The 23,703-nt window shown below is 42.8% G+C and overlaps 1 protein-coding gene across 7 annotated transcripts in view; it reads right to left on the bottom strand.

The window, feature by feature from the left end:
- Positions 1-23,703, bottom strand: part of TNS3 (tensin 3) — a 363,298-nt gene that overhangs the window by 119,486 nt on the left and 220,109 nt on the right. For all 7 annotated transcript variants that reach the window (XM_040433526.1, XM_040433527.1, XM_040433523.1 and 4 more), the window contains 5 exons: positions 21,491-21,540; positions 20,189-20,360; positions 19,151-19,201; positions 13,692-13,814; positions 10,643-10,707 (listed from right to left, as the gene is read on the bottom strand). In XM_040433526.1, the coding sequence (XP_040289460.1) occupies positions 10,643-10,707; positions 13,692-13,814; positions 19,151-19,201; positions 20,189-20,360; positions 21,491-21,540 (461 nt within the window). The remainder of the gene's footprint in view (positions 1-10,642; positions 10,708-13,691; positions 13,815-19,150; positions 19,202-20,188; positions 20,361-21,490; positions 21,541-23,703) is intronic.

The raw sequence follows: 23,703 nt of genomic DNA, 5'->3' as shown, positions 1-23,703 counted from the left end.
ACCGTGATTTCCATAATAACCCGGCCCCTTATACGGCTTTTCTCTTAGCATCAAGTTCCTTTACTTACGGGGCATTTTTGTCTTTAACTGACAGTATATAAAACCCCCCAGAATTTGTATACATTTAAGGTCATGCGACTTACATCAGCCTCTACAATAAAGCATCAGCTTTTGACACAATAAAAGCTCCTTTATCAAAACATTTTTTTTTTTAAGTTTTGGCATCGCCACGTCTCTTTTTTGAAGGCATTTACTTGCAAGATAAATTACGTGATCTTTGTATAGTTCAGGTCATTACAGATGTGGCAATACCAATGATGAGGAGAGTATTCCATTTTTCTTCTTTTTTTTTTCATTGAAAAAATATTTTTCCCCAGAAAAAAAATATAATTTTTGTTTAGTTTTTTTCCTCTTAACTTGGGGATTTTAGTTTATTTTTTTACAAAACTTTCATTTTTATGTTTACCACTTAATAGTCCCACAAGGGAGCTTTGACATTCAATCATTTGAATTCTTACGTAGTACAGTGTATTATGCTGTCAGTGGCCTGCATCTGACAGAGCCTAATAGACATTTACCAAAGGCAGAACTAGGGGCCTTCATAAGACCTCCTAATGCCATGAAAAGGCATCGGCACATCGATTGCATTTGGAAAGAAGAGCCCCCTCTCAATTAACAACTAAGGGGTTAATTGGCTAGGAGGTGTCTCAAACCACGGCCATTAAACTAGGTGGCCTGCACTGAACAGCTGGGTGCCCACTCTACCTGGCACAGGACACCTTCACATAAAAAGGCAGTTGTGCAGGTTTAAAGCATGTCATATTCAGACATTCAAATTTTCAATGGCATAGTTCTAATGAAATGTAAAAGAAAAAAAAGATAAAAAGGTCAAAAAAAAAATAAAAATATGAATATTAGGGGAATTTATCAGGAGGATAATTTTTTAACAAATTTTTTCAGAAGTCTGTGCTGGCATAATCTGTGCCAAATTTAACAAATGCTGCACATTGATAAGTTTGGCACCTTTAAACACTACATTTTTGTGAATAGATGTTACTCCAGTTTTTCTTTTCTGTGACATTCAAAAAGTTACAGTTGATAAATCTAGAGTGAAACTCATTAACATAACAAAACAAACTCACTTATCAAAACTGAAGTGCAAAAAAACCACTAAATGTTGCAAAATCTTTTCCCAAATATGTACAAAAAGTCGCAAATCTTTATTTTTTAAAGCCAGAATTTTGGAGTGCAGTGGTTGATAAATTTCACCCAAGTGAGTTTTAAAAAAAATTACTAATTTCTGATGGATGAATTCCTTTAAATGGAGACCACAGGCTATTCTTTACGTGACACACTCAACTGAACTCATCACAGCGAATGCCAGGGTGATTACCAGACATGGCATTGTATTGCTCTCCATAGTGCCAGTTGTTTTCATCCACTGGGATAACATAAAGGAGTTTTCTGTGATTTTAAATTGATGGCCCTTTTTTTTTTTTTTTTTTTTCAGGAAAACCCATCAATACAAACACCAAATCAGCAGAACGAGGGGGCAGAAGCCTGACATACCTGAATTGTGCCATACATTAAAAATCATATAATAATAAACTGTGGTGCAGATATACTATGACTGCCATTATAAACGCCAGTGTCAGTATAAAGTCCATTGGCCCAGAATATGCCAAATTTATTAAAAAGCACAGGCCTCTTAATAAATATGAAGCATCTCCAGGCAGTCTGTGTGCCAGAAATCCAAATTCACGAGTCATGCCCCTCTTGATAAAACACCGCCACTTTTCTAGCTGCTTTAGAAACATGGCGAGAAAAGTGAAAAATCACAAATTATGGCGCAATTATAGTCAGAACAACATACACTCACCCAAAAACCTAGAGTCCATAAATGCGTACTACATATACAACCAAAAAAGCCAAAGGGAATCATCAATAAATATATACACCTTTATTAATATACATTAAATAATTTACATAACTAATTGAAAGACAGGAGAGTAGCACGATTTAAAAAGAAAGATACAGAGAAATAACAAGGAGCAATGTTCCATAAAAATCTTATATGAATTATCACTAGACATACTATAAGTATCTCCACTAAGATATTATAATCAATATCTTTATGAGTGACAATATTTGCCAAGCCCTTTAAATAAAGGGCACAGGGAGGATCTCTAGAACATTACAAATAACTCTCCCTAAGATTACACTATGAAAGATATTCATGTAATCCATAGTACGATCATTATATTCACAAAGGTATAAAAAATAAATCAAATAAATATAATTAAAGAAAACATATAAGCACCCTATGTACGCATACCCTGTGACATGACATGATATAAGTCCGGAACATGGCCCCAAGCACAAACACCTCGAAGTGCATTTCACCCTCAAGACTTTCTCAGGGAGCCTTCAGGGTGAAGCCTTAGGCCTCCTGCACACGACCGTTGTGTGCACCCGTGGCCGTTGTGCCGTTTTCCGTTTTTTTTCACGGACCCATTGACTTTCAATGGGTCCGTGGAAAAAACGGAAAATGCACCGTTTTGCAGCCGCATCCATGATCCGTGTTTCCTGGCCGTGAAAAAAATAGGACCTGTCCTATTTTTTTCACGGCCAACGGTTCACGGACCCATTCAAGTCAATGGGTCCGTGAAAGAACACGGATGCACACAAGATTGGCATCAGTGTCCGTAGGTTAGTTTTTATACAGACGGATCCGAAGATCCGTCTGTATAAAAGCTTTTTCAAAGCTGAGTTTTCACTTCGTGAAAACTCAGAACCGACAGTATATTCTAACACAGAAGCGTTCCCATGGTGATGGGGACGCTTCTAGTTAGAATACACTACAAACTGTGTACAAGACTGCCCCCTGCTGCCTGGCAGCACCCGATCTCTTACAGGGGGCCGTGATCAGCACAATTAACCCCTTCAGGTGCCGCACCTGAAGGGGTTAATTGTGCTGATCACGGCCCCCTGTAAGAGATCAGGGCTGCCAGGCAGCAGGGGGCAGACCCCCCCCCCCCCTCCCCAGTTTGAATATCATTGGTGGCCAGTGCGGCCCCCCCCTCTATTGTAATAATAGGTTGGTGGCCAGTGCGGCCCCCCCCTCCCTCTATTGTAATAATTCGTTGGTGGCACAGTGTGCGCCCCCCCCTCCCTCCCTCTATTGTAATTATTCGTTGGTGGCACAGTGTGCGCCCCCCATCCGCCCCCCCCCCCTCTTTAGCACTAACAACATTGGTGGCCAGTGTGCGGCCTCCCATCTCCCCCCCCCCCCCCCCCCCATTATTGGTGACAGCGGAGTTCCGATCGGAGTCCCAGTTTAATCGCTGGGGCTCCGATCGGTAACCATGGCAACCAGGACGCTACTACAGTCCTGGTTGCCATGGTTACTTAGCAATAGTACAATAGTAGAAGATTCATACTTACCGGCTGCTGCGATGTTCGTGTCCGGCCGGGAGCTCCACCTACTGGTAAGTGTCATTGCTAAATGAACTGTCACTTACCAGTAGGAGGAGCTCCCGGCCGGAAGCAGACATCGCAGCTCCCAGGTAAGTATGAATCTTTTACTACTGTACTATTGCTAGTAACCCGCTGCCACCAATGATCGGGGGGGGGGGGGGGCGGGGTGGTAGATGGGAGGCCGCACACTGGCCACCAATGTTGTTAATGCTATAGAGGGAGGGGGGCCGATGGGGGGCGCACACTGTGCCACCAACGATTACAATAGAGGGAGGAAGGGGGGGGGGGGGCGCACACTGTGCCACCAACGAATTATTACAATAGAGGGAGGAAGGGGGGGGGGGGGCACACTGTGCCACCAACGAATTATTACAATAGAGGGAGGAAGGGGGGGGCGCACACTGTGCCTCCAACGAATTATTACAATAGAGGGAGAAAGGGGGGGGGGGGCCGCACTGGCCACCAATGATATTTAAACTGGGGGGGGTGGGGGGTCTGCCCCCTGCTGCCTGGCATCCCTGATCTCTTACAGGGGGATATGATAGCACAATTAACCCCTTCAGGTGCGGCACCTGAAGGGTTAATTGTGCTGATCACAGCCCCCTGTAAGAGATCGGATGCTGCTAGGCAGCAGGGGGCAGTCATGTACACAGTTTGTAGTATATTCTAACTAGAAGCGTCCCCATCACCATGGGAACGCCTCTGTGTTAGAATATACTGTCGGAAATGAGGTTTCATGATCTAACTCATATCCGACAGTATATTCTAACATAGAGGCGTTCCCATGGTGATGGGGACGCTTCAAGTTAAAATATACCATCGGATTGGAGAAAACTTTGATCCGATGGTATAATAGGGACTCCTGACTTTACATTGAAAGTCAATGGGGGACGGATCCGTTTGAAATAGCACCATATTGTGTCAACGTCAAACGGATCCGTCCCCATTGACTTGCATTGTAATTCAGGACGGATCCGTTTGGCTCCGCACGGCCAGGCGGACACCAAAACGACTTTTTTTTCATGTCCGTGGATCCTCCAAAAATCAAGGAAGACCCACGGATGAAAAAACGGTCACGGATCACGGAAAAACGGGACCCGTTTTTGCGGACAGCAAAAAAATACGTTCGTGTGCAGGAGGCCTTAGGCACCTTTCACACAGGCGAGATTTCCGTGCGGGTGCAATGCGTGAGGTGAACGCATTGCACCCGCACTGAATCCGGACCCATTCATTTCTATGGGTCTGTGCACATGAGCGGTGATTTTCACGCATCACTTGTGCGTTGCGTGAAAATCGTAGCATGCTTTATATTGTGTGTTTATCACGCAACGCAGACCCCATAAAAGTGAATGGGGCAGCGTGAAAATCGCAAGCATCCCCAAGCAAGTGCGGATGCGGTGCGATTTCCACGCATGGTTACTAAGATGACAGTCTATTCACTGTATTATTTTCCCTTATAACATGGTTATAAGGGAAAATAATAGCATTCTTTAATACAGAATGCTTAGTACAAGGTCAATTGAGGGTTAAAAAAAATAATAATAATCCTCCTCCTCCTCCTCTTGATCGCGTAGTTGCCGATCTCTTCTTACTTCTTTAATCATGAACTGCCGGCTAAAGGACCTGTGGTGACGTCACATCACATGGTCCATCACCGTGGTGATGGACCATGTGATGAGCTCAGTGACGTCACCACAGGTCCTTTGACAGGTCCTGAAGAAAGAACAGGAGACCGGCAGCTACGCGATCAATTGGAGGAAGTGAGTTAATAAATTATTTTTTTTTAACCCTCAATTGACCTTGTTCTAAGCATTCTGTATTAAAGAATGCTATTATTTTCCCGTATAACCATGTTATAAGGGAAAATAATTACATCTACACAACCTTGAACCCAAACCTGAACTTCAGTGAACAAGTTCGGGTCTGGGTACCACATTCAGTTTTTTTATCACGCACGTGCAAAACGCATTGCACCCGCGCGATAAAAACTGAACAACGGAACTCAATCGCAGTCAAAACTGACTGCAATTGCGTACCTACTTGCGCGGGTTTGCCACAATGCACCCGGAACGCATTCGGACCTAATCCGGACACGCTCGTCTGCAAGGGGCCTTAGGGGTGAAATGCACATTCTGGTGTTGGTGTTTGGGGCCGTGTTCCGGACTTCTATCAGGTCAAAGGGCTTGGTAAATATTGTCACTCAAAAGGATATTGATTATAATATTTTAGTGGCATATTTGGAGACACTTTTAGCATGCCCAGTGATAATTCATGTAAGATTTTTATGGAACATAACCGCTTGCCATTTCTCTGTATCCTTTTCTTTTTCCATCGTTCTACTCTCCTGTCTTGCAATTATGGTCTGAGCCATAATTGTCAACTTTTTACTGCCACAAAAGTGGCGTAGGACATTTGATAAATATCCTTATGTGCATTTTAATTTTCATTGGCTCCAGTGCTTTACATAGCTGTGCTGAGCTTATCCTATCAATGTGAAATGGGCGAGTTTCCCAGAAAATCAGCTGCACTTTAATGACTAATGTGGTGGAAAAAAGCATCAAGCATGTTGGATTTCAACAGTCCGACCCTTTGTCTAGCAGGTAAACAGTTTCAGAGATGTTTGCCCACTTATCTCCATAGAAATAACCATCCAAGGAGCTCAAAGGTGAGAGTGGAGTTGACAGATATCTAAGGTGTCTAGCAAAATGTAATGTTATGCCATGATTGATGTAAAAGGTAGTATATTGTAGTACATGACATTCTTTCTAAGGCTAGTTTCACACAGGCCACAAACTGAAGGGCCAAGCATACAATGATTAGCTTGACCAATTACTCCCAAAGTGAAATGGCAAAATGTACTGATCCCCTAGGGCAGCGATAGGCAAACTGCGGCTCTCCAGCTGTTGCAAAACTACAACTCCCACCATGCCCTGCTGTAGGCTGAAAGCTGTAGGCAGTCTTTGCATGCTGGGAGTTTTAGTTCTTCAACAGCTGGAGAGCCGCAGTTTGCCCATCACTGCCCTAGGGGACACAGGCATCACTTTATTGAATAACTCAGCGACTATAACACATTTGAATGAACTTCTAAAAGAATTCAAACCAAGGTACTGGTTTGAAAAATATAATAGTTTGCATTTCATAGGACAACCCTTTTAACCACTTAAGGACCACAGGTTTATACCCCCCTAAAGACCAGGCCCTTTTTTACAAATCGGCACTACACTACTTTCACCGTTTATTGCTCGGTCATGCAACTTACCACCCAAATGAATTTTACCTCCTTTTCTTCTCACTAATAGAGCTTTCATTTGGTGGTATTTCATTGCTGCTGACATTTTTACTTTTTTTGTTATTAATCGAAATTTAACGATTTTTTTGCAAAAAAATGACATTTTTCACTTTCAGTTGTAAAATTTTGCAAAAAAAAACGAGATCCATATAGAAATTTTGCTCTAAATTTATAGTTCTACATGTCTTTGATAAAAAAAAAAATGTTTGGGTAAAAAAAAAATGGTTTGGGTAAAAGTTATAGCGTTTACAAACTATGGTACAAAAATGTGAATTTCCGCTTTTTGAAGCAGCTCTGACTTTCTGAGCACCTGTCATGTTTCCTGAGGTTCTACAATGCCCTGACAGTACAAACACCCCACAAATGACCCCATTTCGGAAAGTACACACCCTAAGGTATTCGCTGATGGGCATAGTGAGTTCATAGAACTTTTTATTTTTTGTCACAAGTTAGCGGAAAATGATGATTTTTTTTTTTCTTACAAAGTCTCATATTTCACTAACTTGTGACAAAAAATAAAAACTTCTATGAACTCACTATGCCCATCACGAAATACCTTGGGGTCTCTTCTTTCCAAAATGGGGTCACTTGTGGGGTAGTTATACTGCCCTGGCATTCTAGGGGCCCAAATGTGTGGTAAGGAGTTTGAAATCAAATTCTGTAAAAAATGACCTGTGAAATCCGAAAGGTGCTCTTTGGAATATGGGCCCCTTTGCCCACCTAGGCTGCAAAAAAGTGTCACACATCTGGTATCTCTGTATTCAGGAGAAATTGAGGAATGTGTTTTGGGGTGTCTTTTTACATATACCCATGCTGGGTGAGATAAATATCTTGGTCAAATGCCAACTTTGTATAAAAAAATGGAAAAAGTTGTCTTTTGCCAAGATATTTCTCTCACCCAGCAAGGGTATATGTAAAATGACACCCCAAAACACATTCCCCACCTTCTCCTGAGTACGGCAATACCAGATGTGTGACACTTTTTTGCAGCCTAGGTGGGCAAAGGGGCCCATATTCCAAAGAGCACCTTTCGGATTTCACAGGTCATTTTTTACAGAATTTGATTTCAAACTCCTTACCACACATTCGGGCCCCTAGAATGCCAGGGCAGTATAACTACCCCACAAGTGACCCCATTTTGGAAAGAAGACACCCCAAGGTATTCCGTGAGGGGCATGGCAAGTTCCTAGAATTTTTTATTTTTTGTCACAAGTTAGTGGAAAATGATGATTTTTTTTTTTTTTTTTTTTTTTTCATACAAAGTCTCATATTCCACTAACTTGTGACAAAAAATAAAAACTTCCATGAACTCACTATGCCCATCAGCGAATACCTTGGGGTCTCTTCTTTCCAAAATGGGGTCACTTGTTTCCAGGGGCCCTAATGTGTGGTAAGTAGGTAAATGACCTGTGAAATCCTAAAGGTGCTCTTTGGAATATGGGCCCCTTTGCCCACCTAGGCTGCAAAAAAGTGTCACACATGTGGTATCGCCGTATTCAGGAGAAGTTGGGGAATGTGTTTTGGGGTGTCATTTTTTCTCTCACCCAGCATGGGTATATGTAAAATGACACCCCAAAACACATTCCCCAACTTCTCCTGAGTACGGCGATACCAGATGTGTGACACTTTTTTGCAGCCTAGATGCGCAAAGGTGCCCAAATTCCTTTTAGGAGGGCATTTTTAGACATTTGGATACCAGACTTCTTCTCACGCTTTGGGGCCCCTAGAATGCCAGGGCAGTATAAATACCCCACATGTGACCCCATTTTGGAAAGAAGACACCCCAAGGTATTCAATGAGGGGCATGGCGAGTTCATAGAAAAATTTTTTTTTTGGCACAAGTTAGCGGAAATTGATATTTTTAATTTTTTTCTCACAAAGTCTTCCGTTCCGCTAACTTGGGACAAAAATTTCAATCTTTCATGGACTCAATATGCCCCTCACGGAATACCTGGGGGTGTCTTCTTTCCGAAATGGGGTCACATGTGGGGTATTTATACTGCCCTGGCATTCTAGGGGCCCTAAAGCGTGAGAAGAAGTCTGGAATATAAATGTCTAAAAAATTTTACGCATTTGGTTTCCGTGAGGGGTATGGTGAGTTCATGTGAGATTTTATTTTTTGACACAAGTTAGTGGAATATGAGACTTTGTAAGAAAAAAATAATAATAATTCCGCTAACTTGGGCCAAAAAAATGTCTGAATGGAGCCTTACAGAGGGGTGATCAATGACAGGGGGGGGTGATCAATGACAGGGGGAGTGATCAATGACAGGGGGGTGATCAATGACAGGGGGGTGATCAATGACAGGGGGGTGATCAGGGAGTCTATATGGGGTGATAACCACAGTCATTGATCACGCCCGTGTAAGGCTTCATTCAGACGTCCGTATGCGTTTTGCGGATCCGATCCATCTATCAGTGCATCCGTAAAAATCATGCGGACGTCTGAATGGAGCTTTACAGGGGGGTAATCAATGACAGGGGGGTGATCAGGGAGTCTATATGGGGTGATCACCACAGTCATTGATCATGCCCCTGTAAGGCTTCATTCAGACGTCCGGATGCGTTTTGCGGATCCGATCCATCTATCAGTGGATCCGTAAAAATCATGCGGACGTCTGAATGGAGCTTTACAGGGGGGTAATCAATGACAGGGGGGTAATCAATGACAGGGGGGTGATCAGGGAGTCTATATGGGGTGATCACCACAGTCATTGATCATGCCCCTGTAAGGCTTCATTCAGACGTCCGGATGCGTTTTGCGGATCCGATCCATCTATCAGTGCATCCGTAAAAATCATGCGGACATCTGAATGGAGCTTTACAGGGGGGTGATCAGGGAGTCTATATGGGGTGATCACCACAGTCATTGATCATGCCCCTGTAAGGCTTCATTCAGACGTCCGGATGCGTTTTGCGGATCCGATCCATCTATCAGTGCATCCGTAAAAATCATGCGGACATCTGAATGGAGCTTTACAGGGGGGTGATCAGGGAGTCTATATGGGGTGATCACCACAGTCATTGATCATGCCCCTGTAAGGCTTCATTCAGACGTCCGGATGCGTTTTGCGGATCCGATCCATCTATCAGTGCATCCGTAAAAATCATGCGGACATCTGAATGGAGCTTTACAGGGGGTTGATCAATGACAGGGGTGTAATCAATGACAGGGGGGTGATCAGGGAGTCTATATGGGGTGATAACCACAGTCATTGATCACGCCCCTGTAAGGCTTCATTCAGACGTCCGGATGCGTTTTGCGGATCCGATCCATCTATCAGTGGATCCGTAAAAATCATGCGGACGTCTGAATGGAGCTTTACAGGGGGTAATCAATGACAGGGGGGTAATCAATGACAGGGGGGTGATCAGGGAGTCTATATGGGGTGATCAGGGGTGATCAGGGGTGATCAGGGGCTACTAAGGGGTTAATAAGTGACGGGGGGGGTGTAGTGTAGTGTAGTGGTGCTTGGTGGGACTTTACTGAGCTACCTGTGTCCTCTGGTGGTCGATCCAAACAAAGGGGACCACCAGAGGACCAGGTAGCAGGTATATTAGACGCTGTTATCAAAACAGCGTCTAATATACCTGTTAGGGGTTAAAAAAATCACATCTCCAGCCTGCCAGCGAACGATCGCCGCTGGCAGGCTGGAGATCAACTCTCTTACCTTCCGTTCCTGTGTGCGCGCGTTCACAGGAAATCTCGGCTCACGCGAGATGACGCCTATTGGCGTTAGCGTAGCCTGGGGGAGCCGCCGCAATGACGCCTTTCGGCGTTAGCGTGGCGGCAAGCGGTTAATGAAAGCATTTGATATGGAAATTAACTTAATTCATAACTGAAAATACTAAATACACGCATTTATGGTCACTTACCTTGCAGATACATTTGTAAAGTGCATGTATGATGATATCACTACTCCAATTCTTCCTTTTCCACCCTGAGAAGAATAAACAGGTATTATACTACAGTCAAATGACTTGCATAGGTAATTGTAGTTTTCTTTTCTTACATTAGGAAACAACTGTTAAAAAGTTAATAAACCAATGCTTTAACAGGGGTTGTTCATCTTTTGGGGGTCTTTCTGCAGACCCCTGCTACCTGTGGCCAGACTGCAGAGGGAAGCATACTTACCTGCTACCCGCTACTGGATCCTGGCTCATTCGCACTTCCACCACTACAGCGCTCGAGTACCCACTGTATGCTTCCCTCTACAGTTCCAGCCATCAAGGGGGAGGATCTGACAAAGACCCCCAGAAGATGAACAACCCCTTAAATTAAATATATATATTTCTCAACACTGAAATAGCAACACTATAATGGAAAAGATATGGAATTATTTTATTAAAATTCATTAAAGAAATGTTAATGATATACAAATGATTTTAAAAAAATGGAAACAAATTATTTAAAACATCTCGACGTTTCCTTGTGAAGGCCTCTGCATGACACCAATCTCCAGCTATCATTGCTTCCAAGACTGTAGCGGGACTGATTGCTGAAGAGGATAGACCTCCATTGCTGTCCTGCTGTGTCTTATGATAGCCTTTGAGAGCAGTGGAATCAGGTCAATGGAACACCTGTAGATGGACATCTGGCTTGTAGCCCAATCTCATCCAAACGCCTTCTGATGGATTGTGTAGACACTATTTGCTGCCCTAGGCTTGGAATGTGACATTCAATTTCACTTGCAGTAGAGAATGGATCACTACGTGCCATTCTTCTAATCAATCTGTCCTCAGGGCACCTCTTGCTGTCAATTCCAGTTCATTGCTGCTCTCCCAACCACCATGACATGCAACATTGAATAGTGCTGTCATCTTGGCACAGGCACGTAGGGATCTGACGGTGAAAAGCCATGCTCTTTTAGTTCTAGGAGGCAGCGACCTCTGGTACTCCAGCTGTGTGAAACTACAACTCATGGAGCTGGGAGTTGTAGTTTCACAACAGCTGGAGGGCTGAAGGTTGCTGACCCCTGTTATAGGCATCTACCCTAATGTTTATGTTACAAATAAGTCAATGATCTCAAATTCTTATTATTTCAGAAGCGTTTCCTTCTATGTGACAAACAAAGCACTTTTGTTGAGCATTACTAGCAATTACCTAATACATTGTCAGCGGGCAATTTGTGCCCACTAAAATAGGTTTGTATACTGCATCATATGGGCAGACTACAGATTGTTATGAAAGGTCTAAGAACACATTCTGACAGGTGTCTTATAGCTCTATATGAAAAGATAGTGACTGCATCCAAGTAGGTGTGAAAATAATCCATATATTATACGTATATAGTATAGGGGGTCATTTACGAAGCTGAAATATGCCTAAATTAACCATATTTCATGTGCAGATGAGGGCCTAACGGTTTGTTGCACCGCTATCTGTGACTTCACCTTCGCTCACATCAGGTCTAAAATTGTGGCCATGGGCAGGGAATGGTCTGCAGGCCCGTATCATTCCCCATTTTCTACGTCTGTTTTAGGCGTAGAAAATGGTCTAAATGTAAGACAGACAAAAAGCTGTCCTACATTAAGAACTGGTGCTGGATGCGCCGAAATTATCGAGAGGCCGGCACCTCTTCATACTTCGGCTGATCCTACACCAGCTTAGGGCTTTATTAGGACCGGCGCCTAAAACGCCGGTCTTAATAAATGTGCCCCTAAATCTATGGTTCCCACACTGAGCCATTAGTATATACTTGCATAATAATAATAAAAAAACACACAGGTCCATCAAGTTTAACCTTTCTCAGACTAATTATACAACATTAGTTGTTAGATTATTTATAGCCCTCCATGCCTTTGCCATTAGATAACCATCCAGCCCTTTCATATAATAGCTGACCTAACCTCTTCGGGTACGGCACTGCATAGCTCAACTACTCTAACTGTAAATTATGTTTTTGTCAATGCCACAAAGAGCACTTTCCAAGGGACATGGTTTAGGTGTCACATTTGGAATATTGATAATTAAATCGGTCCGAACATTGTGAACTAAGGATCATGATATGTACAGCGGCGCCCAGGGATCTCACTGCACTTACTATTATTCCTGGGCGCCGCTCCGTTCTCCCGTTATGTCCTCCGGTATCTTCGGTCACTTGGTTATAGTAGGCGGAGACTTAGGGGACTTGGTTATAGTAGGAGGAGACTGCCCTTGTTCTCCTGGGCGTCTCCTCCTCCTAGGCTGTAGCTCTGGCCAATTGCAGCGCAGAGCTCACAGCCTGGGAGAAAAAAACACCCAGGCTGTGAGCTCTGCGCTGCGATTGGCCAGCGCTACAGCCTAGGGCCCTAGGAGAAGGAGACGCCCAGGAAAACAAGGGCAGACTCTGCTTACTATAACCAAGAGTCCTAAGTCTCCGTCTACTATAACCAAACATACCGGAGGACATAACGGGAGAACGGAGCGGCGCCCAGGGATAATAGTAAGTGCAGTGAGATCCCTGGGCGCCGCTGTATATGTCATGATACTTAGTTCACAATGTTTGGACCGATGAAAGGTCCTCTTTAAGGGGTTGTCTCATCTGAGACATTGATGCACATCGCTAGGATATTCACCAATGTTAGATTGGTGTAGGTCTCACCTCTGGGATCAGACCTATCTCCAGAATGGGCCCCCTAAAATGAGCAGCGAGCACCCAAATGCCGGCCACTCATTTCTATAGGACTGGTGAAAATAGTCATCGGTGCTAGAAATTAATAGCACAACGCACTCTCCTTCACTTTTGGGGACCTAGAGATAGGTATGGGTTTCAGGGGTGAGACCTGCAGCTATCTGACATTGGTGGCATATCCTAGCGATATGCCACCAATGTCTCAGATGAGACAACCCCTTTAATAAAAACACACTGTGCAAAGAACAGAAACATGAAGTTGAAGAAAAATGTAAATATGTAGAAAATCACAATTAAAATGATTAACTTACTCTGCAATGAATAACCACCACATGTAAAGGGTCAGTGTTCAGCCATGATTCCACTGCCTTGCAAATAGTGCACATTTTATCTAGTGGGGGAGCATGTAGATCTGGCCAACCCACATCCATTACCTATATTTTAAAAGAAAGGAATGAATAACTATATAAGTTAAACACAGCATGATGAATAGTGAATAGCCAATGCATATAAATGGCAGATAAACAAGGAAGCAGATATCAGCATTTCAATACTCCTGACTAAACAAGCCAGTGAAGCAATGCTCTTGACTTTATTACTTCATGAAAGGCTTTATTGATATGAATGACAGGCAGAAAAGACACGGCCACCTTCGGGTTTTCAGTTAAATTTCAACACAGCCGTCCGTGCAAAAATTCTGCTGTAAAACCTATTGTGTGAACGTCCTATTATACAAACAACTTATTTACACCATTATACCTCCCGACTCAGCACCGAGCTGCACTGGCCAGGGCCTTGCGTGCACACATCGTCAGCGAGCAAGCTGACGCTGTGTGGGACGTCAGGTCCCTCCCAGTGCATGCTGGGAAGAAGACGCAGTCTATCTCCTGCGGACTCTATCAGCCAGCCGCGCACCCTGCAGGAAAGGTAAGTATATTAGCTGGGGCCCGTATCTACCCGGGGAAAGAGGGAGGGGGGGTAGCAGCGGCAGCGGTTGGGTTGGAGGATGGCTGTGGCATGGGGCTAATGGCGCTGGTGCGAATTACATATACTGTACTGTGATTTTAGTTGAAAATCTGGTCCACCTTCTCTCAGTCTATAGAAATTCTAGATAGAAAGAAATTAGGGGAGGGCATTGCAAACTGTAGTACTATTTATTAGTGGAATTGATGGGACTGTGTGTGTGTGAGGGACAATTTTCTAAGCAGAAGACGACGTTAATAAGAGCAGATTGCAATGCACACCTTGCAGATACAAGTGCTTGATGGTCATATGTGGTGAGCTGCTGCCCACCCAAGGAAACGAAAGAGCTAAATGAGAGTTCAAAAAGAGCAAAAATGTGCCTTACTCCAAATTATACACTCAACACTGAAATTGAAGCACCAAAAGGACAAGCAGTAAGGTTATGTAAATCGACAGGGGTTCCTTGGGCCCACCAGAGTAGATAATATATTTTGATTCAAGAAAATAGATCCTAGTGGCAAGTTATTGGCTCCTGTACCTTTGAGTGCCACTATGGTATCAAAACCTGGGTCCTCTGGTATTACAAACTATCAGACAGTGTTTGAACGACATTGGGCTACAAGCCAGACATCCAGTTAAAGGTGTTTCACTGACCTCACACCAACACTCTCCAACGCTATCACGGTGGATAGCAAGAATGCAATGGAGGCTGGAATGAAGGTCTGTCCTGTTCAGCCACGAGTCCTGCTTTTGTCTCAGGAGCAATGATAGCTACAGATTGGTCTGTATAACATGTGGGCAATCCATTGAAGAGGCCTTCACAAGGGAAAGACACAACGGTCCTATTTCCAGGATTATGATGCGAGGTGACATACTGTAATGTATGGTAGCAGGCCCACTCTAGTCTTAACTTCAAGTAAACTAACAGCTCGACATTTCATTGATTTGGTTATGGTGTTTAAATAGACACCCAATTCTCCAAAAGTGGTACAGCCAATTCTCCAAAATGTCCCAGGAGCCATTTTTCAACAGGAACCACACAATCATTAATAACCTCACTGATAGTATGCCAAGCCATGTAGGTGCATGTATTTTTGTAAGTGCCACTCATACTGGATACAGAATAAAATCAAGATGTTTTCAACATTTTGTTACCATTTTTTTTTATTATTTGTATATCATTTACATGTCTATGGATCCTATAATTTCCATAATTCCATGACTTTTCCTTTTTGATGTTGCAACTTCAATGTTGAGGAGCGTGTATGTATATAAAATATATACAGTCATGGCCGTAAATGTTGGCACCCCTTAAAGTTTTCAAGAAAATGAAGTATTTCTCGAAGAAAAGTATTGCAGTAACACATGTTTTGCTATACATTCCGTTTTCGGTAAACAGTAGAATGTTGTGCTTTACCAAAAAATTCTATCTTAGTCTCATCTGTCCACAAGATGTTTTCCCAGAAGGATTTTGGCTTACTCAAGTTCATTTTTGCAAAATGTAGTCTTGCTTTTTTATGTCTGTGTCAGCAGTGGGGTCCTCCTGGGTCTCCTGCCATAGCATTTCATTTAAATGTCGACAGATAGTTTGCGCTGACACTGATGCTCCCTGAGCCTGCAGGACAGTTTGAATATCTTTGGAACTTGCTTGGGGCTGCTTATCCACCATCCGGACTATCCTGCGTTGACACCTTTCATCAATTTTTCTCTTCCGTCCACGCCCAGAGAGATTAGCTACAGTGCCATGGATTGCAAACTTCTTGATAATGTTGCGCACTGTGGACAAAGGCAAATCTAGATCTCTGGAGATGGACTTGTAACCTTGAGATTGTTGATATTTTTCCACAATTTTGGTTCTCAAGTCCTCAGACAGTTCTCTTCTCCTCTTTCTGTTGTCCACGCTTAGTGTGGCGCACACAGACACACAATGCAAAGACTAAGTGAACTTCTCTCCTTTTTATCTGCTTTCATGTGTGATTGTTATATTGCCCACACCTGTTACTTTCCCCAGGTGAGTTTAAAGGAGCATCACATGCTTGAAACAATCTTATTTATCCACAATTTTGAAAGGGTGCCAATAATTTTGTCCAGCCCATTTTTGGAGTTTGGTGTGACATTATGTCCAATTAGCTTTTATATATACACTGCTCAAAAAAATAAAGGGAACACTTAAACAACACAATGTAACTCCAAGTCAATCACACGTCTGTGAAATCAAACTGTCCACTTAGGAAGCAACACCAAGTGACAATCAATTTCACATGCTGTTGTGCAAATGGGATAGACAACAGGTGGAAATTATAGGCAATTAGCAAGACACCCCCAATAAAGGAGTGGTTCTGCAAGTGGTAACCACAGACCACTTCTCAGTTCCTATGCTTCCTAGCTGATGTTTTGGTCACTTTTGAATGCTGACGGTGCTTTCACTCTAGTGGTAACATGAGACGGAGTCTACAACCCACACAAGTGGCTCAGGTAGTGCAGCTTATCCAGGATGGCACATCAATGCGAGCTGTGGCAAGAAGGTTTGCTGTGTCTGTCAGCGTAGTGTCCAGAGCATGGAGGCGCTACCAGGAGACAGGCCAGTATATCAGGAGACGTGGAGGAGGCCGTAGGAGGGCAACAACCCAGCAGCAGAACCGCTACCTCCGCCTTTGTGCAAGGAGGAACAGGAGGAGCACTGCCAGAGCCCTGCAAAATGACCTCCAGCAGGCCACAAATGTGCATGTGTCTGCTCAAATGGTCAGAAACAGACTCCATGAGGGTGATATGAGGGCCTGACATCCACAGGTGGGGGTTGTGCTTACAGCTTAACACCGTGCAGGACGTTTGGCATTTGCCAGAGAACACCAAGATTGGCAAATTCGCCACTAGCGTCCTGTGCTCTTCACAGATGAAAGCAGGTTCACACTGAGCACATGTGACAGACGTGACAGAGTCTGGAGACGCCGTGGAGAACGTTCTGCTGCCTGCAATATCCTCCAGCATGACCGGTTTGGCATTGGGTCAGTAATGGTGTGGGGTGGCATTTCTTTGGAGGGCCGCACAGCCCTCCATGTGCTCGCCAGAGGTAGCCTGACTGCCATTAGGGACCGAGATGAGATCCTCAGACCCCTTGTGAGACCATATGCTGGTGCGGTTGGCCCTGGGTTCCTCCTAATGCAAGACAATGCTAGACCTCATGTGGCTGGAGTGTGTCAGCAGTTCCTGCAAGACGAAGGCATTGATGCTATGGACTGGCCCGCCCGTTCCCCAGACCTGAATCCAATTGAGCACATCTGGGACATCATGTCTTGCTCTATCACCAACGTCACGTTGCACCACAGACTGTCCAGGAGTTGGCAGATGCTTTAGTCCAGGTCTGGGAGGAGATCCCTCAGGAGACCTTCCGCCACCTCATCAGGAGCATGCACAGGCGTTGTAGGGAGGTCATACAGGCACGTGGAGGCCACACACACTACTGAGCCTCATTTTGACTTGTTTTAAGGACATTACATCAAAGTTGGATCAGCCTGTAGTGTGTTTTTCCACTTTAATTTTGAGTGTGACTCCAAATCCAGACCTCCATGGGTCAAAAAATTTGATTTCCATTTTTTTATTTTTGTGTGATTTTGTTGTCAGCACATTCAACTATGTAAAGAACAAAGTATTTCAGAAGAATATTTAATCAATTCAGATCTAGGATGTGTTATTTTTGTGTTCCCTTTATTTTTTTGAGCAGTGTATATATATATATATATATATATATATATTTTGAGGGAGCCCAGAGTAATCTTCTCATTACAAGTCTGGCCAAGTGGGGAAGGGCTACCAAATGCCCCAACCACCCTCACTCTTGCACAATCAATTTAAAGGGAATCTGTCACTAGCACATTAGCAAAAAATTTTTTTAAATGAATCCATGTGTAATAAAGTACCTTATATCCATATGTCTTGTTCTTTTTATTGTGAGTCTTGTCATTTCTTCCAAAAAACGCTTCTTATGATATGCAAATGAAGCTGTAAGGAGCCCAGAGGGGCGTTATTCTTTCTCCACGGTGCCCAGGAACGCCCCTCTGAAGTGCCGTGCCCGCCGAAATGTAAAAACGAATAACTCCTCCAAGTTCAGCTAAATCGCCTCCCAGAGGCGAGACTAAGTGCTCCCTCCCCCCCCCCCCCAGCGCCGCGCTAAGCGGCAAACACCCCCGATCCTCCTCTCGCCTGCAACCGAAATGCCGCGCAGGAGCAGTGCCGGCGGTTTAGCTGGCTGAGGAAACAGCGAACACGTCACTGGGATCGGCGCATGCCCAGTGATGCTGTTGAAGCTGCTGCCCTCAGTCGTCTTATCAGCGCAGGCACAGGAAATTGCCGGCACTGCGCCTGCGCGGGATTTCGGTTGCAGGCGAGAGGAGGATCAGGGGTGTTTGCCGCTGAGCGCGGCGCTGGAGGGGGGGAGGGAGTACTTAGCCTCGCCTCTGGGAGGCGATTTAGCTGAACTTGGAGGAGTTATTAGTTTTTAAATTTTCGGCGGGCACGGCACTTCAGAGGGGCGTTCCTGGGCACTGGGGAGAAAGAATAACGCCCCTCTGGGCTCCTTACAGCTTTATTTGCATATCATAAGAAGCGTTTTTTGGAAGAAATGACAAGACTGACAATAAAAAGAACAAGACATATGGATATAAGGTACTTTATTACACATGGATTCATAAAAAAAAAAAAATGCTAATATGCTAGTGACAGATTCCCTTTAAGGAAAAAATAACTTAGTTACTCTCTGTATGGATATAGGCAATCAATAAAAACATAATATAAAGATCATCTTTAATACCTTAGTGTTAAGTTTGGAAAGGTCAAAGCGTTTTTCTGATAGATTCAATACCTGTTTAAAAAAATAAAAAATAAAAAAGTGCCTTACAAATTTTAATGCCAGACATAGCATTACAAGAATTTTACTTTAAAAGGGACATTCCTATAATTTTTATTACACATTAAAAAATTTATATGTGAATATACTAGTAATTTTTTTTGCGATGACTTGTGACTACGCAACAAAATTGACAGATCCGATTTCATAAATGACTCCCATCATTTTTTAAGGTCACTCCATGTATTGTACTTCCAGTCCTGGCTCTTTAACTTCCCCTTTGTTTGGACTTTTAGCACGGCAGTCTTGCTTAAGTTTTGGTGATAATTACCAATAAATTGTAGCATCTAAAGCCTCATTCACACGTCCGAGTCAGTGCTCAAATCCTGTCCATGAAGGATCCGTGTGTCCGTTTTTTGCTGTCCGTGTTGCATCAGTGTTTCACTGACACTGAACAGCTGAAAAATAATTTTCAAAGCATTTCTTCTTAATGATCCATGAAACACGGATGCAACACAGATGGCATTCGTGTTGTATTCGTGGTTTTCATGGACCCATAGACTATAATGGACGTGATGGACCCATGAACACAGACAAAATAGAGCATGTATCCGTGCTAAAAACACTGACCCATGAACCGTGCTAAAACACTCAGGTTTGAATACACACATTATAAAAAGAATGGGGACGTGTGCTATCCGTGTAGAACACGTACAGCACATGTCTGGGAAACACTGACGCGTGAATGAGGCTTAATTCATATGGACAAGAGCAACTATTCCGCTAAGGGACACCTGAGTCTTTATCAGTACTAAGTAATGTCGTCAATTGGGTTACATAGCTGGTGATTAAGAAAATAACATCATATGGAAGATAATATTGGACTCTGAGAAAAAAAGGTTTCTCTTTCTCATAGCTATTAGAGTGTGTGGTTCATTTTCCAGTGCAGATAGACCACAATGTAATGGCCCCTAAACCAGTAAACAATATGCTGCTATTTACCAAATAATTGTCCCCATGCTTTGATTTTAGCATCCGTGTTACATCTTGGAGATTATGAAGGTATGTTTCATCTGAGCAGCCACTGGGGAATGACACTGATATAATGCGCTCTGTTATAAAGGTGAGGTCAAGCTCATATCCTTCTTCCATGATTCGGTCAAAGTCCAAGTTTCTGGTGAGAAAAGAATACAGAATAGAATACAATACCACTGCGGGGCAGATTCATTAATGGATTTATATTAGTTTTCTTGTCAGTCTGAGATTATCAATTATTCGAAGCCCAACTTTCTGTAACACTTAAACAAGGGTAAGTCCAACCAGGCGACAAAGTCAGCCTACACCCCATCCACCATCGGCTGATGACAAAGGCGCACATTGCGGGGATGGGGGGGGGGATACTTGCGCATAGTTTGCACAATGTAGGAGTAGAGGAAGAAAACATGAGACAGAAATAGAGATTTTACAACATGGAAATGTCAATAACATAAAAATGTATAAAGATTACAATATCTTATTCTACTTCATAAAATGACATGACAAAACAATAAAATACAGAAGAGCTGACAGGAATTTAGGACACAATGTAAAAGAAAACTGGCTTAGGCTACTTTCACACTGGCGTTTCTGGGTCCGCCTGTGAGATCCATTTCAGGGCTCTCACAAGCGGCCCAAAACGGATCAGTTCAGCCCCAATGCATTCTGAATGGATAAGGATCCGCTCAGAATACATCAATTTGGCTGCGTTTGGTCTCCAATGCGTTTTTTAGACGGTCACTAAAACGCAGCTTGCAGCGTTATGGTGACCGTCTGATTATGCAGAGCCAAACGGATCCGTCTAGACTTACAATGTAAGTCAATGGGGACGGATCAGTTTTTCACTGACAAAATATGGTGCAATTTAAGACGGATCTGTCCCCCATTGACTTTCAATGTAAGTCAAGACGGATCCGTTTTGACTTAGACTTTTTTTTTAGGAATAATGCAAACGGATCCGTTTTTAACGGATACAAGCGTTTGCATTATTGGTGCGGATCCGTCTGTGCAGATACAAGACGGATCCGCACAAAACGCAAGTGTGAAAGTAGCCTAAGCTGCCCATAGCAATCAATCAGATTCTTCCTTTCATTTTCTAAAGAGGCTCTAAAATTCTTACTATGGCAGTTTTCCTTTACATCAGTTTTGATAAATCCACCCCAATGTATCCAAACAAATGCAATTAAGAAAGAAATCTCAAAGCTCAAAGCTAAGAGAACCAGTCACACAGAGGCTTAGAAGCATACCAAGAATGTCAGAGGGACTTACTGAGACAATTTGTCACAAGAAGAGGAACTTTTTGAAAAGCTGTTTGATTCCTAACAAAGAAAACACAAACAGTATAGTATGGTAAGAATACAGTAACTCCAATATAATAAGGTGATTAATCAGAGGATACAAAGGATCCTACCAGGAGCCCTGAGCCGCAAAGCGAAAGCAATAAACACTGACCAGGTTCAGCCATGCAAAGTGGTCATACACGCTAGGCTGGTTACATCACATTTATGAACCAGGACCTATACCTTGACTGGATGCTTCCGATTCCCATTGTAAAAAACATACTGCAATAATGTATGTGTTTCCTTATTTTTATGGGATACCATTAAGTGGAAAATTGCAGAATACTATAAGATTGCGGTATTCTAATGTATTCCTACCAGATGGGAGCCCACATTGACACTCTTTTGCCCTCAGTCTTGGTAATGTACTGTAACCCTATAAACACGTTTAGTGCGCATGTTTGGAGCTTTCCCAGAATACACACTAAAAGGGACATCACAAACTTGATGTCAACCAAGCCTTAGCAAGAAAAAAAGAAAAAGAAAAAAATTCCACCATAGTGTATTGGTTATTATTCCACTACAAAAGAAAAAGAAAAGTCTTTAACCTAGTTTAGAAGCCTTCTACGTAGTTTATTAAAGGGTTTGTTCAAACTGCTAAAATCTGCCACTGATTCAGCAGCAGGAAAAAAGGAGCATTCCACTGCTGGATCCACATTCAAAACCTCCATCAACAATGTCCCTTTGACTTCAATGTAAAAAAAACTCAACCATGTGCACACAGTGTAAAATGGCTGAGGTTTTTTTCAGTAGCCAATTTGAAAAACCCTTGAGAAGTGACATGCTACTTCTTTGAAGCAGATTTGATTGTAGATTTCATAGAAGTCAATAGAGCAGAAAAACTTCACTCAAAACCCCTTCTAAAATGCTTTTTAAAACTAAACTCTAAAACCAAATCATCAAATTACAAATCTGGGGTCAAAAATTACCTGTTTTCAACTACAGATTTTGCTGTGGGTTTTAGCTGTGTGAACATATCTTAAATCTCCTAAGTACCATTTTTTGTCTGACTCTTGGGCTAATTCGGCTCTATGGCAAGGAGGCACAAGCTTCAAGTTCACACAGACAGTGACATTAATGGGATCCATTGAGGTTTCGATATTTTTGATGGAATAGCTTTGCAAACTGCTATCCTTGCAAAAATCATAGAATGGCAATGAAACCCCTAGAGAAGCTAAACATCAGTGTGAACAGAGCCTAACCAGTATGTAGTATGGTCTGTGCAGTCTTGTGTTTCACTTAGGTCACCTCCAAAACTTTGCACTGCTCGAACACTCTAAGAAAACCTGTAGTAGCTTTCTAAATTTGTGCACCGAGCATGTGTGACAGATCAGAGACCCCTTATCTGATTTATTGGAGTATTCTCCCAGACACCTATCTAATAGACACAGATACAAATTTGGGGGAAAACTTAACCCTACAATACACTACATGCCACAGTTACTACTTCCTACTTCTGTCTGATATTATATTATAAAGTAGGAAGTAGTATTTTTTATGTAGACACATACTCTAATAAACACTTCAATTATTCCATGCAGTGTTAATTCCTTTTCTACCAGCAGAGGGAGCTTGTAGACCAATTAATGTCAAAGGCTGTATTGTCTGAAAATATGATTGTAACTATACCCAATATACGTTTACAACACAAGGCTCTAGATTTGTAATTCAATCATTAAAAATGTTAAATTACACATACACAGTATTTCACAAAAATGAGTACACCCCTCACATTTTGTAACTATTTTATTATTTCTTTCCATAGGACAACACTAAAGATATGTCACTGATAAGTTAGTGTACAGCTTGTATAGCAGTGTAAATTTGGTGTGCACTCAAAATAATACACAGCCATTAACCTTTTCACTACCAGAGGTTTTTTCATTTTTGCGTTTTCATTTTTCTTCCTATCTTCCTTAACTTTTTTATATTTCCATTCACCTAGATGTATAAGAGCTTATTCTTTGCGGGACAAGTTGTACTTTTTAATGTCAGCATTAATTCATAAAATGTGGCATAAAATGTAGTGGGAAGCGGTAAAAGAATTCTAAATGGGGTGGAATTGTAAAAAAAAAAAACGCAATCCCACCACCGTTTTACGGGTTTTGTTCCCACGGTGTTTCATTTGCGGCAAAACTGACC

This window comes from Bufo bufo, chromosome 5, assembly GCF_905171765.1.
Source record: "Bufo bufo chromosome 5, aBufBuf1.1, whole genome shotgun sequence".
Classification (NCBI taxonomy): Eukaryota; Metazoa; Chordata; class Amphibia; order Anura; family Bufonidae; genus Bufo; species Bufo bufo.
The sequence above is the reverse complement of the archived record's forward strand: the minus strand, read 5'-3'. Positions and strand labels throughout refer to the sequence as shown.